The sequence below is a fragment of the Oncorhynchus tshawytscha genome, linkage group LG04 (genome assembly GCF_018296145.1).
Source record: "Oncorhynchus tshawytscha isolate Ot180627B linkage group LG04, Otsh_v2.0, whole genome shotgun sequence".
Classification (NCBI taxonomy): domain Eukaryota; kingdom Metazoa; phylum Chordata; class Actinopteri; order Salmoniformes; family Salmonidae; genus Oncorhynchus; species Oncorhynchus tshawytscha.
This window is the reverse complement of record NC_056432.1, coordinates 33,686,751-33,704,200: the sequence shown is the minus strand read 5'-3', so window position 1 is coordinate 33,704,200 and position 17,450 is coordinate 33,686,751. Positions and strand designations below refer to the sequence as shown.

The 17,450-nt window shown below is 39.9% G+C and overlaps 2 protein-coding genes across 2 annotated transcripts; both read left to right on the top strand.

Moving 5' to 3' along the window:
* Positions 1–5,324: 5,324 nt before the first annotated feature.
* On the top strand, positions 5,325–12,248 carry LOC112248603 (polymerase (DNA directed), beta). The gene is made up of 14 exons (XM_024417761.2): positions 5,325–5,518; positions 6,003–6,060; positions 6,232–6,298; positions 6,476–6,550; positions 6,733–6,791; positions 6,938–6,987; positions 7,150–7,201; positions 7,353–7,407; positions 7,522–7,594; positions 7,776–7,846; positions 8,847–8,933; positions 9,231–9,298; positions 9,457–9,596; positions 11,308–12,248. Exons 1-14 carry the CDS (start codon positions 5,458–5,460, stop codon positions 11,400–11,402), a joined length of 1,011 nt encoding a protein of 336 aa, XP_024273529.1. The 5' UTR covers positions 5,325–5,457; the 3' UTR covers positions 11,403–12,248.
* A 344-nt stretch (positions 12,249–12,592) lies between these two features.
* On the top strand, positions 12,593–16,777 carry dynll1 (dynein, light chain, LC8-type 1). Its single transcript, XM_024417763.2, has 3 exons — positions 12,593–12,743; positions 15,835–15,973; positions 16,397–16,777. The coding sequence occupies exons 1-3, from the start codon at positions 12,622–12,624 to the stop codon at positions 16,532–16,534; spliced, it is 399 nt and encodes a 132-aa protein (XP_024273531.2). The 5' UTR covers positions 12,593–12,621; the 3' UTR covers positions 16,535–16,777.
* Positions 16,778–17,450: the final 673 nt, after the last annotated feature.

Sequence of the window (17,450 nt, the reverse complement as noted above, 5' to 3'; positions counted from 1 at the left end):
TAGGGATGGTGCCAGGTTTCCTCCAGACTTGACTAGGGCTGTTATGGTGGTCACGAGTCATGATGGCGGTCAAATTCCATATGACCTTTAGTCACGGTAATTAGGCTTCTCCAAGCTCTGATGCTGCTGATGGTCATTAGCAGCCTACCAAACTTGCTAACTGCTTGGTACGCCACACTCTATTGTTCCTCTAATCACACTGACATCAATGCAAATGTCATCGAAAATCTAATCAAACAATTCATGAGAGCCCATGAGCTCATGTTGTGCAACATCTCTATAGGCTATGCGATTGTGTGAGAAAAACAAAGTGATCCCATCAGCTTTCTGTAGGCTAGGACTACTATATTTATTTCTCAACTTTAAGCACATTGCTTCACTTTAAAACAGGAGTATAGCCTACCTGGCTGGCAAGAAAATTAACCAAGGGAACAGTGTCCTCCATTCGCTATTTAAGTGCATAGATGACATGTATTTTTCTCCGCTGCCCCTGTTTCGAGATTGTACCATTATCATGCAACTTTCTAAATTAAAATACATTACACACATATACAATACCAGTCAAAAGTATGGACACACCTACTCATTCAAGGGTTTTTCTTAATTTATACTAGTTTCTACATTGTAGAATAATAGTGAAGACATCAAATGTATGAAGTAACACATGTGGAATCATGTAGCAACCAAAAAACATGTTGAACAAATCAAAATATATTTTATATTTGAGATTCTTCAAAGTAGCCACCCTTTGCCTTGATGACAGCTTTGCACACTTTTGGCATTCTCTGAACCAGATTCATAAGGTAGTCACCTGGAATGAATTTCAAGCCTCGGTGTGTCTGTCTTCAATTGTTGCCTGTGAGAAAAACCTGATCACGTAACTGAGAGCCATGTGAGTGAGAGGTGCTTCGGCACGCAGCTGGGAGAAGGGAATTCTAATTATTATATTTAACCCAAAGGCACAACGGCCAATGGTCGCAAAAAGCATTTTTTTAGGGGGCATTACGGCCACTGAAAGGGGATGCAGCTGGGAAATTTGAGGCATTATTAAGTACGTGTCAAACTGACACGTACTTAATAATGATGAAGTGTGTACAGCCTGTGCAAAAAAACAAAGCAGAGCTCGTGCCTTTTGTGCAACTTTTTTCAAGTCATCATTAGAGTTGCATCATGCAGACTTAGCATATATGAAAAATGTAAACATATAGCCCAATCAAAGTGACATAAATAACTCTACATTAAGCATATAGGAGGACCTGTTTCTTTGTTATCCGCTCAACACAGAATAGCTGCATATTCGCACTCCCTCATCGTTGGGAGAAATGATCCTTTCTATTTTATTCAGCTATGTTCAATTGTATTCTTCATACCATAAAATAATGCCACGAAATTCTAAGCAAATCTTGTCTGCTGGCATAGCCAGATCAGGGCCTAACATAAGGACAACTCAGAGTATGTTATTCTGTTCTTCTGAATTTGACTACATTTTCTTCATATCATGTTTCTTTAGACCTAAATAAATAATGGATTTATTGTGATGGTGTAGGCTATATTACATGGATTTATTGGACTTTTTCAAATGTAGATGATCCGAATGCACTGTATATAAGTGTCACGCTCGTCGTATGAAGGAGACCAAGGCGCAGCGTGGTATGTGTACATTCTCTTTATTAAAAGAATGAACACCGAACAAAATAACAAAAGAAATATGAAGCTGTACAATATAGTGCTGACAGGCAACTACACATAGTCAAGATCCCACACCAGAAAGAGGGAAAAAGGGCTGCCTAAATATGATTCCCAATCAGAGACAACGATAAGCAGCTGTCTCTGATTGGGAACCATATCAGGCCAACATAGATATACAAAACCCCCTAGACCTACAAAAACCCTAAACATACATAAACCCTAGACATACAAAACCCTAGACATACAAAAACTAGAGTACCCACCCTAGTCACATCCTGACCTAAACAAAATATATAGAAAACAGAGATATCTAAGGTCAGGGCGTGACAATAACATTACACAGGCATTAAGTGGTCGCTGTTCTTTACCATTTTTTATTTATTTATGCAGCATTTTTTTTTAAATCTATTTTTAAAGGTATGAATCTTGGCTTTTCTTTAGCCCACTTGCATTCATGTATAAAATGTATAAAATATTTACCATACATAGAGCTTCATAATGAATACTGATTTATTAAATAAAAGTAAAACATCCTCACCATCAAGCTGAACCTTGACATCAGTTGATCTAAAAAAGAAACTCTAAAGGTCCCAAAAAATATTAGTACAAATACAATCATAGAATAAATTACTTAGTTTCATTCTCAACTTGACAAAACACACACTTTTCATCAATATCAATTGTAAATCTTGACAGTACCTGTTTAACTGGATAAATTAAGTGTGTCCTTCGAAAAGACACTTGACAGACTTTGTTAGTGACACAATTCTTATTTATATTCCATGCAACTTTCCAACTAATGTTATTAAATGTTGAAATCCAGTTTACTTTTGCAGGAGAAAAAGCCGGCTCGGTACATATCTTCCTATAATTATTAGTGCATTTTTTATCTTTGATGCACACACCATCCAATAGGACGCTAAAACGCAATTCTTCATTCCTCTTGTCAAGCCTGCTCCCGCTCCCCCTCCCCTCCCCCTCCTCCAGCTTTTTTTTCCCTCTTCACGTTTTCAAACATTTATATTTTCGAAAAGGGGCTATACATTTGGGTGAGGTTTTGTTCTCACCTAAGTAGCCTCGTTTCACTGCCAAAAATAAAATGTAACCATCTAGTGTTCATCGAAATAACAACACAAGGTCAAATACAGGTAGCCTAGTCAAATAATTAACATCCAATCACATTAACCATTACTCTCTCGCAGGAATTCCACTAATGGTCCGTATGTAGCCAAACGTAGCTGCTGCTCATGATGATATCTGTACTGATGGTGCAAAAGCCATGACAAGGAGACATAGTGGAGTGGTAACGCGCATGCAAGCAGTTGCTCCCAAAGCCACTTGGATACACTACATCATCCACCGAGAGGCTCTTGCTGCCAAGGGAATGCTTGACAGCTTTAAATACTTTTTGGACACTACAGTGAAAATGGTTAACTTTGTTAAAGCAAGGCCCCTGAACAATCGTGTATTTTATGCATTATGCAATGATATGGGCAGCTACCATGTAAACGCTTTCACAACAGACAGAAGAAGTGCGCTCGTTATCAAAGGGCAAAGTATTGACACATTTTTTAAAATTGAGAGACGAGCTTAAAGTTTTCTTCACTGACCATAATTTTCACTTGTCTAATCACTTGCATGATGACAAGTTTCTCACACGACTGGCCTATCTGGGTGATGTTTTTTCTCGCCTGGATGATCTGAATCTAGGATTACAGGGTCGCTCCATAACTACTTACAATGTGTGGGACAAAATTAAGGCTATGATTAAGAAGTTGGAGCCCTTCTCTGTCTGCATTAACAAGGACAACACACATGTCTTTCCATCATTGTATGATTTTTTTGTGTGCAAATGAACTCAAGCTTACGGACAATGTCAAATGTGATATAGCGAAGCACCTAAGTGAGTTGGGTGTGCAATTACGCAGGTACTTTCCCAAAATGGATGACACAAACAACTGGATTCGTTATCCCTTTCATGCCCTGCCTCCAGTCCATTTACCGATATTTGAACAAGAGAGCCTCATCAAAATTGCAACAAGCGGTTCTGTGAAAATTGTATTTAATCAGAAGCCACTGACAGATTTCTGGATTGGGCTTTGCCCTCAGAGTATCCTACATTGGCAAATCGGCTGTGAAGACACTGATGTCCTTTGCAACCACGTACCTATGTGAGAGTGGATTCTCGGCCCTCACTAGCATGAAAACTAAATACAGGCACATACTGTGTGTGGAAAATTATTCAAGACTGAGACTCTCTCCAATACAATCCAACAATGCAGAGTTATGTGCATCCTTTCAAGCACACCCTTCTCATTAACCTGTGGTGAGTTATTCTCAATTTTCAATGAACAAATAAGGTTTTATTTGTAAGATGTTAAAAAAAAGAGCAAAATGATTGATTATATTATTATCTGTGCCCTGGTCCTATAAGAGCTCTTTGTCACTTCCCAAGAGACGGTTTGTGATAAACTCACACTCATTCTTATGTTTAAAAAATGTATCATATAGTGTGAAGGTGAAAGGCTTACAATGATGGCAAAAACCAACATTTGAGAGTGCGCTGACCCTGGTGCTAGAGGGGGTACTCTGCTGGAGGTTGAATGTTTGAAGGGGCACGGGACTACTGGACCACTGGTCCAAATGAATGGAAAACGGAGCAAAGTAGTGTACAGTGATGAGAATGTCCCTTCATATCCAGTAGGAGTATGGTTTGTTAATGAGGAGCAGCTGAGCAGATGACCAATCTTAAAGAAATCATTTGAGATATCCAAACTAGTGGAGAGAGTGCTGGGTTTGATTTTTTTGTGCTTCTGCGGATCAGAAGGAACGTTTGTTGCGTCTCACCCAATTTAATAAGTTTGAAGTGTCGTGTGTTTCTTTCGAACAGGGCACCCCTCAAGGGGGTTATATCTGACATCTCGTGGGAAGTCGATTTTGAAGAGATAAAAAATATTCCTGGTGTGATTGATGCACGTCAGATGAATCGTATGGTGAATAGTGAAAAAGTTAAGTCTATATGTTCTTTTGTTTTTTATATGGAGTCTCTTCCTACTTAAGTGCAGTTGGGGTATATAAACTACAGAGTCAGCACATTTATCCAAAGACCAATGCAGTGTGATCATTGTAAAGCTTTTGCTCATGTGACATATTGCAAATGTGGTTGGAACCAAAAAGCTACATATTTCAATTACCAGACAAGGGTTAAAGAGAATGAGGTGTCCAAAGTCAGTGCTGTCCAGAGCATTTCATATACAGCAGCTGTCAAAAGGGTTTAGGGTTTGAATGGTGGTGGATAGGCCTTCACTGCTGACTGCAGCATATGTGTTTCACCAGCAGGACCCTGACATGTTAAAGGTTAAGAAGGTGGACTTTGAGGCCTTTATAGCTATGGTGATTAATAGCACTGCCAAGGTGGAGAGAAGGTCCAGGAAGATAGATATTGTGGATGCGCCAATATTTCTCGGGAGAGCAGCCCTAGAGCCTGAGAAGGGTGATATCGGGATTTGAAAGAAGGAAGAAGTGGGAGTTTTGTTTTTGTCAATGTACTATTTTATTTGGGTGGGTATGGATTTTCTTTTTACCTTGTTTTGGTTTTTCAAACGTCCACTTGGTGGCAGCAATACTCATTTGGGGGTTGTAGTCCGCGGTAAAACCATCAGAAGAAGAAGAAGAAGAAGCAGCAGAAGAAAGGCAGTGTTAGCTACACTACTTGCAAGCACGTAAAATAAGAATACAATATAATTTTGGAAAAGCTTGAATACAGAGATGAGTAAAAGGAAAGCGCCACAGGAATCCCCAAACGAGGGAATAACAGACTTCCTTACCGGTAAGCCAAGACACTTGAAGGCTAGCTAGCTAACGACAGCTGGCTAGCACATAATAGATAGTTTAGCTAGCTAGCTATCTATCTTCATTTGCAACCAAACATCGCAACTTAATATTGATAGCTTTTTACTAGCTAGCAATGAAACACGAATGCAAACTTGCTAGTTGTATGGTAGCTTGATTTAGCTATTAGTTCAATCTTTAAAATCTAACCCCGTCGTCCTTGTGTGTGTGTGTGTGTGTGTGTGTGTGTGTGTGTGTGTGTGTGTGTGATGGTGATGGTGATGATGGCGGCTGTGTCAAACTCGTCACACATTTAAAAAATTTACTTTACACAGCCTGTCATTGGTGAGGTAGAATGTGAGCATTTGTGATGCTCATGGTTAATAGCCTGTTAATCTCTCCAATATTCTGTTAGAGTTAGTTTCTTCCATATGCGAAGCCTGTGAGTGAGTGTGATTTTGTATCTGTTTCTTTCTATCCAGAATTGGCCAACTATGAGAGGAATGTCAACAGAGCTATACACAAGTACAATGCCTACAGGTATGAGATGGGAGTAGTGTAGTGTAGTGTGGGATGTGAGTGTCCCTTTACAACAGACATCTGTTTAAGTGGCTCATTCAGTCCTTGGTCATAGGAACATATATATTTTTTATTTATGCCCCGTTCATTTACTGTAAATAACTTTATGTGTTGTGCCACTGTGTTCTTCAGGAAAGCAGCTTCAGTGATCTCCAAGTACCCCCAGAAGATCAAAAATGGGGAAGAGGCCAAGAAACTGGTGAGGGCATAAGTGATGAGAGAGAAAGATGTCACAGACAGTACAGTGCTGTTATAGCAGTGGTTGACTGTAGTTAATTGACTTGAAAGCTCATCTGATGACAGCCAATGCTCACCAGTGACTTACTATAACAATATTATCATTATACTTTCTATTGTGTTCATCTATTTTAAATAGGATGGCGTTGGAAAAGAGATCGCTAAGAAGATAGATGAGTTTTTACAAACAGGAACACTTAAGAAGTTAGAAAAGGTAAGTGTTTGAGGGATGACATGTGAAACTTAATGCAAGGACAGTGAACTCTGCAGCCTGTCACTTCTTTGTCCCCTGTGACCACAATACAAAATGCACAAATAACCTTTTTAAAGATGATGATTATATTATTAATTTCACTCAGTTTGATGCAGGCTAATGGATTGTGTTTATCTTCCCAGATTCGTAATGATGACACCAGCTCCTCCATCAATTTCCTTACCAGAGTCACTGGTATTGGGTATGTCTTCTGCATGGTTTGTTAAACCCAATCCCTGACCCTAGCCCCTGGGTGGCAAACCCTTCTTGTGGAGAGCTACCATTCTGCATGATTTTGTTATTATTTAAGACACCTGAGCAGTTAACTCTTTCTTTCTCCTCCGCTAGTCCTGCTGCTGCCAGAAAGTTCTTTGATGAGGGAGTGAAGACTCTGGAAGGTTTGCTCAGCTTTTAAAGCTATTTTTTTTAACATTTAGAAGAAGATACCAGAGTAGCCTGCAGTGCATATGGTGAAGGGTTGAGTATATGTAGGAATGCCATACAATTTCAAAGGTAACTTCAATTGTTATTAGACTACATTAACACTGTTGGGCTTTTAGATCTGAAGAAAATCGAACACAAGCTCAATCATCATCAGCAGATTGGACTCAAGTAAGTATGAATTTCCTATGTCAGTGTCTGTCTGCATGCACCAATGTAAGTGTTTTGCTGATGTTGTATGTGCATCATTGGTTGGTGACTCATACATTCCAATGTAAGTTTCCTTTGCATGCTCGGTGGCGCTGCCCTGTGCCCGCTGTAGGTACTTTGAGGAGTTTGAGAAGAGGATTCCACGAACTGAGATGACGAAGATGGAGGTGAGTGAAATTACTATTGCGAGAGAGAGAATTCGGATGGATTTTTAAAAAAGTGGTTAGAATGGCATGTATTTACTCTTACCTCTGTCTTATGCTTCTTGTGTGTTTGTCCAGACTCTCATTCTGCAGGAGCTGGAGTTGGTGGATACTGAGTACATTGGGACAATCTGTGGAAGCTACAGGAGAGGTGAGTCCACCATGTACTCTGTGGTTTTTACTATTACTAACTGTGTGTAGTGTTTATATTTGCAATTGTCATGTTGTATCAAGGAAGTGATTTCACTGGCAAGACAGATTTGTATGCATGTGATTTATTTTTTTTAGGTAATTTCTTCATTATTTAACTGTTCCTGCATTCCCTCCTGCAGGTGCTGAATCCAGTGGGGATATTGATATCTTACTGACCCACCCAAACTACACCTCTGTGGATGAGAAACAGGTAACCACCAAACTCCACAATGCCAACTGCTACTTTGGCACTGTATTGAATTAATATATATTACGCAGGGGAGGACCATCCACCTCAGTGAATTTCATAAAAAGAGTGAAACATTTAAAAATGTATCCTTTTTAGATAAAACTGTACAAAATATATTCAGGTCACCAAATAATTGATTAAACACACTGTTTTGCAGTAGCTTCAACAGCACTCTGTAGGATAGAATCATGGTGTTTAGACGGAGGACAGCTAGCTTCCGCCCTCCTCTGGGTACATTGACTTCAGTACAAAATCTAGGATGCTCATGGTTCTCACCCTCTTCCATAGACTTACACAGTAATTATGACAACTTCTGGAGGACATCCTCCAACCTATTAGAGCTCTTGCAGCATGAACTGACATGTTGTCCACCCAATCAAAGGATCAGAGAATGAATCTAGTACTGAAACATAAGCTACAGTTTGCTAGCACTGTAGTGCATAAAATGTGGTGAGTAGTTGATTCAAAGGTTTTGGCAGATGCCAGGAGAATGCAGAGTTTGGTGGAGGAGGAATAATGGTCTGGGGCTGTTTTTCATGGTTCGTTATAGGCCCCTTAGTTCCAGTGAAGGGAAATCTTAACATTACAGCATACAATGACATTCTAGACGATTCTGTGCTTCCAACTTTGTGGCAACAGTTTGGGAAGGGCCTTTCCTGTTTCGGCATGACAATGCCCCCGTGCACAAAGTGAGGTCCATACAGAAATGGTTTGTCGAGATCGGTGTGGAAGAACGTGACTGGCCGGCACAGAGCCCTGACCTTAACCCCATCTAACACCTTTGGGATGAATTGGAATGCCGACTGCGTGCCAGGCCTAATCGCCCGACCTCACTAATGCTCTTGTTGCTGAATGGCAGCAAGTTCCCGCAGCAATGTTCCAACATCATTGCATTCAACAGAAGATAACTCTTATGACTTGCATATACTCATAACATAATTCTTTGCTCTTCCTCTTCCAGCCCAAACTTCTCCATGCCGTGGTGGAGCATTTTGAATCCATTGGGTTCATTACAGACACACTGTCCAAAGGAGACACCAAATACATGGTGAGGACATTTTGTGGCTAGCAAGCTGCAAGGAATGTTTCTTAATCTGTCTAGTAACTAAGATGTTTTATGTTGTCATTGGTGATGTATTTTGTGCAGAGAGGGTCTGTACTTTACTAAATCGGAAGCAACCATTCAAGCAGATGGCTCACTGGTTATTTATGTGGTTGTTGCTCTCTCTCTAGGAGGTCTGTCAGCAGAATTAGTTTCATCAGTCAGAAAGTGTATCTATTCAGTCTTTATTTAGCTATAAAAGTGTCCTACCCCTCTACCACATGGTCATTAATATGTTTCTAGGGAGTCTGCCAGCTGCAGCAGAAGGATGAAGACGAGGAGGAATATCTTCACAGACGCATTGATATCAGGTGGGTAGCTAGTTACCCTCCACATACACACCTAATCACATGGTTCTTATGACTCTATTGCCTGGAGGATGGTCAGATAGAGCACTTTCAACGACATTTGATTATCTTTTCCTTCACTTTGCTATAACAGAAATATAATTTCCCTTATCTCACTGCAGGTTAATTCCTAAGGACCAGTATTACTGTGGTGTGCTGTATTTCACTGGCAGTGACATCTTCAATAAGAACATGAGAACTCACGCTCTGGAGAAAGGCTTCACCCTCAACGAGTATACCATCCGTCCAGTGGGGGTCACTGGTGAGTCACGCTGAAATATCAGCCGTCCACAATCAACCCCTTGCCCCTATTCCTAGACCAGGGTGTCAAACATACGGGCCCACAAGCCAATTAAATGTGACTCACGTTTTAGTTTTAAAAAATGTAATCTAGATATAATCAAAATCATTTTGGGGGGGAAATATATACACATTTTGACGGCGAGGAAATCTTTAAAAACAATTGTGCGGCCCTATGGACCTCGGTGAATACCGAGTGAAATGCATAAATATCTGATTTCCATAAATATTCACATCCCTGAGTCAATACATGTTAGAACCATCTTTGGCAGCGATTACAGCTCTGAGTCTTTCTGGGTAAGTCTTCATGAGCTTTACACACCTGGATTGAACAATGTTTGCACATTATTCTTTTTTTTAAATCTTAAAGCTCTGTCAAGTTGGTTGTTGATCATTGCTAGATAGCCATTTTCAAGTCTTGCCAAATATTTTCAAGACAATTAAAAAAACATTTTTTTTGGCAACTTTAACTAGGCCACTCAGGAACATTCAATGTCATCTGGGAAGCAACTCTAGTATATACAGTATTTTGCCTTGTGTTTTAGGTTATTCCCTGCTGAAAGGTGAATTTGTCTCCCAGTGTCTGTTGGAAATGATGAAAAGCATACCAATAACATGATGCAATCACCACCATGCTTGAAAATATGAAGTGGTGTACGCCGTGATGTTGGATTTGATCCAAACATAACTATGTTCCGAGTACAAAGCGTTAATTTCTTAGACACATTTTTTGCATTTTTTTAGTGTTATTGTAGACTTTTTTGTGTGTGTGTCTTTCAGCAAACCGGATGCATGTTTTGGAATATTTGTATTATGTACAGGCCCCCTTCTTTTTACTCTGTCATTTAGGTTAGTGTTGTGGAGTGACTACTATGTTGTTGAACCATCCTCAGTTTTTTCCTATCACAGCCATTTAACTCTTAACTGTTTTAAAATCACCATTGGCCTCATGGTGAAATCCCTGAGCAGTTTCCTTCCTCTCCGGCAACTTACTAAGGAAGGGCGCCAGTATCTTTGTAGTGACTGGGTGTATTGATACACCATCCAAGGTGTAATTTATAACTTCACCATGCTCAAAGGGATATATTCAATGTCTGCTTTTTTTATTTTTACCCATCTACCAATAGGTGCCCTTCTTTGCCAGGCATTGTAAACCTCCTGGTCTTTGTGGTTGAATCAGTGTTTGAAATGTACTGCTCGACTGAGTGACCTTCCACATATTTGTATGTGTGGGGTACAGAGATGAGGTAGTCATTCAAAAAATTATGTTAAACACTATTGCACGCGGCGTGTAATAGTGACTTGTTAAGCACATTTTTACTCCTGAACTTATTTAGGCTTGCCATAACAAAGGGGTTGAATACTTATTGACCCAAGACATTTCAGATTTTCATTTTTATTTCATTTGTAAAATTTCCTAAAAACATAATTCCACTTTGACGTTATGGGGTATTGTGTGTAGGCCAGTGAATACTTTCGGAAGGCATGTAATAAATCCTTCAGATCAAAGTGTCTGGAGGTTGATTTAAAAAATATATATTTATTTGGCACCTGTATCTTATTTCCTGAAATTCAGCAATGCATCCATCTCACCGTCACAGTTGGGTTAGCCAACTGTGTAAAGTCAGTTTAAACAGCAAGGTTAGTTCATGTCTGTGTTTCTGTGGTTGTAGGTATGGCCGGGGAACCTCTGATGGTGGACAGTGAGAAGGATATCTTTGACTACATCCAATGGAAATACAGAGAGCCTAAAGAACGCAGCGAGTGAAAGGGATGAAAGACACTTTTTATCCCCACATGATTTAACTGCCAACAAGGCTGAAAATTGTGTATGTTTGTGTTTATCTATGTGTCTTAGGGTTTCTTTTGATTTTGGTGTGTTTTCCCAGGAGGGAAAAATAGCACAACCTTGTTGGTCTTTTTTTAAAGTTGTTCTGAGGTTTCTCCTACAGATTGACAGAACATGTATAGTTAAAATATACTTGCAAACACTCTAACTCTTGTGATATGCGTGATCTGTTTTTTTTTTGACGACATCACCAGAGATTTCTACCCTCTGACAATGCGAAGGCAGAATTATTTGTTTACATTGCTGTCACTCAGCAGAATCATCCAAATATATTTTTATTGTGCTAAAATAACTTGTGTATCGAACAGCAATGCAGTCTGTTACTGCTTTGTCACTATCTTGTTTGGCTAGCTAGGCAACAATGTTACCTTGACTGCAGAAAAAGACTGGCTACCAGGCTAAAGCATAGGGCTAGTGTTAGGACAATACCAGATCTTTTAGTATGCCTGACTAGTCACTGCTGTAGCATCTTTGTACATTGTTGTTTCCTTCACTCACTGTCAAGTTTTATATGTATTATGTCTAGGAGACATGTATCATGCTTTTGAGATGAAGTTACTTCCAAGATGAAGACACTTTGGAGTGATTAATGGATATTATGTTACATATTGTTCTGTCTTTTTAGAACCAGACGTACCCATGAGCAGTTGGAGTCCATTTTCCCTCTAGATTTTTTAAAATTCATTTTTATGGGTGGAAATGTAACACTGTAATTGAGCTCTATCCGCATGATTTCTAGGGAATAAATGGTGCACATAAACATGTCGAGATGGCCTGTAACTACCCTTATGGAATTCCCCCCCCCAAAAAAAAAAAAAAACCTGAAGATTTTCCAGAAAGGTGAATTGATACTGCTAGCTAACAGCAAACTATTTATTTTGTGTTTTTATGAGTAATTTAAAAAAAATAAGTATTCTATTTAACTTTGACTGTGTACTGCTAAGCATTAGCAGAAGTCTGATAGTACTGTCTTTGCTAATGTTGTTTACAATTACACAGCGGTTGCCACGGAAACCAACGACGTTTGAACCGCAAAGCACGATGGGCTGAAATAAAATGCAGCAAGAAATGCCAGCAAAAGCTGCGAGAGATTGACCAATAACTACACCGTGTGCATAACGGTTAGCCAATAGGAGATATGTGCGATCGTGTCTTCTGTCAGTTACACACCCACATTACTTTTTGTCCACCACTTAGCGGGAGTTGTAGCTGTGAAATCAAGCGTCCATATAGCAGAGACAACCGGCGTTGGAAAATAAGGTAAAAAAAAATGTTAGGCTATTATGAGCTCTCCTTCATTTTTAAAATTAGTGTAGGTGGTCTAAGAATAATTTGCGATCTGAGTTGATAAGTACAGTTGAACCCGCTAACGTTAGCTATTTGCGTCTGAGTGGCACACAACAGGCGTCATTAATTAATCTTCTACAAGCTAACGTTAGTCTACTAACAGTAGCTAGCTAGTTCATGTTAGATTGCTAGCCAGATATCAAGTTACATTACGACATCTAACATAATATCATTAATGACTTGTTTGCAAGGTGGCACCCATGGAGATCCTATTAAATTACTAGAGGGGCAATGTGAACCCAAAAAGTTCCAGAATGTGGTGAAAAATGGCAGCCATATTGGTCAGGGAGAAATCAAAACCAGTCTAATTGGAATGAATGGCAGAGGCATAATCCTCCTGCTTTTACTTATGCAGGAAAATAAAAGTAAAGCATGCGATATAAAATGTGTCAACCTAAAATATTGTAAGTTAAAAGAAAAATCATGCAGGTTTTATATCTACACGTTGTGTATCTATATCAACAGACCATAAATGGATACATTTATTTTCTTAGGTGTGTTAATTATGATACAACATCAGTAATTGTTGCATTATTTTACAACTTGTCCAATGCTGCTTTCACATGCTAGTTGGATCTCGGAAACGCGAAAATGTCCCAACTTGCTAAAACCATGTACATATATACACCTGCCATGTGCAACCAGTTAGCAACTCCCTGTCCAAAATGGCTGACTTTTAGCTCATCATAAGACAGTTAAAGCCTATTTCTAGTATTGTAATTCCTAATTTTATGATAGCATCTGTGTTACGAATTTAAATGAAACCCTTTGCAAGCTGCAAACAGCAATGTTAAGTTATTATGCTAATTTTAACTTGACTAATTTGGGGAAATGGTGAGTTATGGTTTTTGTTTTGTTCAAAATAACAAAAATGTTGCTTGACAACTTGAATAGATTGGAGAAGATGAGAATTCTAGCTACACATAAGTAGTGGTGAGGTGGAGTCTACCGTGTCTGGATGCGATTTCACCATTAATTTTCTGTATTCAGGGTACACTCAAACATCGTTTTATGATTGAGAGTAACAGCTGATTTTGAGATTGTATATAGATTTGCTCTCCTTAATTAAATACACAACAGACCAAAAGTATGTGGACACCTGCTTGTCTATCATCTTATTCCAAAATCATGGGCATTAATATGGAGTTGGTCCCCTTTTGCTGCTTTAACAGCCTCCACTCCTCTGGGAAGGCTTTCCACTAGATGTTGGAACATTGCTGCGGGGACTTGCTTCCATTCAGGCACGAGCGTTAGAAAGGTCTGGCACTGATGTTGGGCGATTTAGACCTGGCTCGCAGTCGGCGTTCTAATTCATCCCAAAGGTGTTTGATGGGGTTGGACCACGCTTTGTGATCAGGGACATTGACATGCTGAAACAGGAAAGGGCCTTCCTCAAACTGTTGCCACAAAATTGGATACACAGAATTGTTTAAAATGTAATTGTATGCTGTAGCAATAAGATTTCTCTTCACTGGAATTAAGGGGCCTAGCCCGAACCATGAAAAAGCCCTAGAACATTACTGCTCCTCCACCAAACTTTACAGTAGGCACTATGCATCGGGGCAGGTAGGGTTCTCCTTGCATGTGCCAAACCCAGATAGTGAAGCGTGATTAATCACTCCAGAGAATGCGTTTCCACCAACCCCAGCCGACGCTTGGCATTGCGCGTGGTGATCTTAGGCTTGTGTGTGGCTGCTCGGCCATGGAAACCCATTTCATGAAGCCCCCGAGGAACTGTTATTTTGCTGATGTTGCTTCCAGAGGCAAGTTTGAACTCGGTAGTGAGTGTTGCAACCGAGGACAAACTATTTTTATAGTGTGTGTCATCTGATTTATTCGTTTTATAATTGTTTAATCAAACTTTTTGCCACCAGCTCCTGATTAGCCTACTGATCACATGTGCACTACGCCTGCGCTCGTTTTCCCTGGCTAAACTAGCTGGCTTGCTGGACTATGCTAGTTTTCATTCTCATTGTCAAACTTCATAAATACTGCACCCTCAACTTCAAAACTCATTTGGTAGTTATATGATCATGTAATTAAGAAATGACCTGGAAAGAAACTTTACAATTATGTGTTGTTTTGTTGAATAGTCATGACTGTTTTGAGACAAATGTCGTAAGACAACAGTAGTGAAAGATATCATTGCTTTGCCGACACAGCCCGATGTGTTGTCTTGTACTTGTAACCTTATTTCAATTTACTATTGTATTTGTTGATTAAATCTGACATTTTATTAATGAATAATTCAGAAGTGAGATCTCGAAAATATATAAACTATACAGATCGCATTTACTACAATGAATGGCTAAATTAATTTCGGACACTAAGGGTCCGGAGCTCCCCTTCCTCCTCATATTAGAAGTGTATCCATAGAAACTACACAGAGCGCGGTTGCCATGCCATGTGCCAGTCATTATTTAACTGGTATTTGCACAGCAGTAAGCCACGGTTGGTTAGCCAGAATGGATTCCGACCCTACGCTTGCTTACATCTGTGCTAGGTTTGGACAGGCTGCATGTTTAGATTAAGACACTGCGGAGCTGGCTCAAAACATGGCTCGGAAAACGTACCTCAATCCAGGGATGCGAAATGCGTTGTACTCCGATTTGTCCAATTCACTGTTACACCGAGAAGATTGAATGAATGCTACTCTAGCAGTCGTTTTTATCTTCTGTGTAACAGTTGGGATGATGGGACAATTCGGAGTACACCTCATTTCTCACCCCTGGGTTGAGGTATATTTTCCGAGCCATATCCTGCACCTGCTCTGCGGTGTCTTGCTGGCCCCAGTAAGGAAGCGTAGGGTTCGGAATCTATTCTGGCTACTGCTTGGCGTGTTAATCTCTGCTCTGAAGATGTTAGCTAGTGGATGATGAGTCTTAATATGCCAAGTTCTTTCTAGAAGTGTTTAGTGAATAGCGTTTAAAATGCTGGGTGAGCCCAGGTTGAACCCTATCAGTCTGTCCTTGTTGGTTAATACCGTGATGTTTTGGTTTCCTAGGGCAACCATGTCTGACAGAAAAGCAGTCATAAAAAATGCCGACATGTCAGAGGAGATGCAGCAGGATGCAGTGGAGTGCGCCACGCAGGCTCTGGAGAAGTACAACATCGAGAAAGACATTGCCGCATACATCAAGAAGGTACCCACCCAAGACTTACCTATTCAATAACTATCATGGTCTGTGGCTGAATGACTCCCTGCCTATTCCCCATACAGAGCAGTGTGACTCTTGCCAAAAGTTACTCTCTGGGGGGATCGATTAATTCTGTGGCTATCCATATTTTATGATTGTCTAAAATATTGTTCGATGCTCAAACAATTGGTTGAATTGCATACATGGGGAAAGGGATGTTATCCCCAGGCTTTGGTATAACATTGAGTTCAAGTAGTCCGACCTTCATTCTAAATAATGTTAGCTACCTGATTTACTGGTTAACTATAAATCTAAGTAAAATTCTATGACATTTACTACAGTGGTGCAGGGTCACTGGATTGTAAAAAATGAACACTGCTGTCTTGTTGATCCATGTTAATCATGCATTCCTGTCTCCGCCCCTTCCAGGAGTTTGACAAGAAGTACAACCCCACCTGGCATTGCATTGTAGGGAGGAACTTTGGCAGCTACGTGACCCATGAGACCAAGCATTTCATCTACTTCTACTTGGGCCAGGTGGCCATCCTGCTCTTCAAGTCTGGCTGAGGAGCCAGCCGCCCCAGCCCCTTTAACATCAACTGACCATTAAATATTGACTGACTCGACAGAAAGGCTCTTTCATTCCTGGTCAACGGGAACTGCCTTTCTGTGCTGCTTTCTACCATTTTGTTCCTCTTTGTTTAAAGAAAATACCTGGCCATGTGAGAGAAATGAAACACTTGTATTTATGTTTTCTATTGCAGTAGATTGTCACTAATTTGATTTTAAATTAAAGCGATATCGTTTGGCTTTCTGGGTTTACCCGTTGTAGTTTATTTTAGCTACTTGTGTTCACTTACTATGAAGCATCTTGGTCCATCACCCAAATGTATTGAATGACACCACTGATTGTAAGGAGGGGGAACAGGTTTCTCCTGATAACCAGAAACTGTGTGGGTTAAGGCTTTAAATATATTCTCATTCCACTTAAATGAATTACATTAGCCCGGGTAAATATTGGTCACAATGAAAAGGTGATAATCATCTAAATTCATACATTGGCATGAGTAAATTATAGCTAGAACAGCAAACAGGACTTGTGGGAAGTGGTGAAAAGTAAAGTTGCCTTAATAGAAAATGACTCCAGTCAAACAGTAAGAGAAAGTCCAAATGTACTTGGTTTAAAATACACTTCATGGTTTTTACTTGATACTTAAGTTCTGTATATTAAGCAAACCAGACTGTGCCAGATCAGATGACCAGGGATATTAAGTGTGAATGTCAATGGAATACATTTCCCGACACCCAAAACTATGTGGAGTAAATGTAGGCAAAATTGTAAAGTACTTTAGACCACTGCTTATGGGTAGGCAATGCAGCCAAGTGACTGGTGTACATGTTTTCCAGAGTAAAGTGACCTTTATTTGAAGAAAAGCCTGGTCCAAGGATCATAATTCTATGGTCTGGCTCAAAATAGCCACCC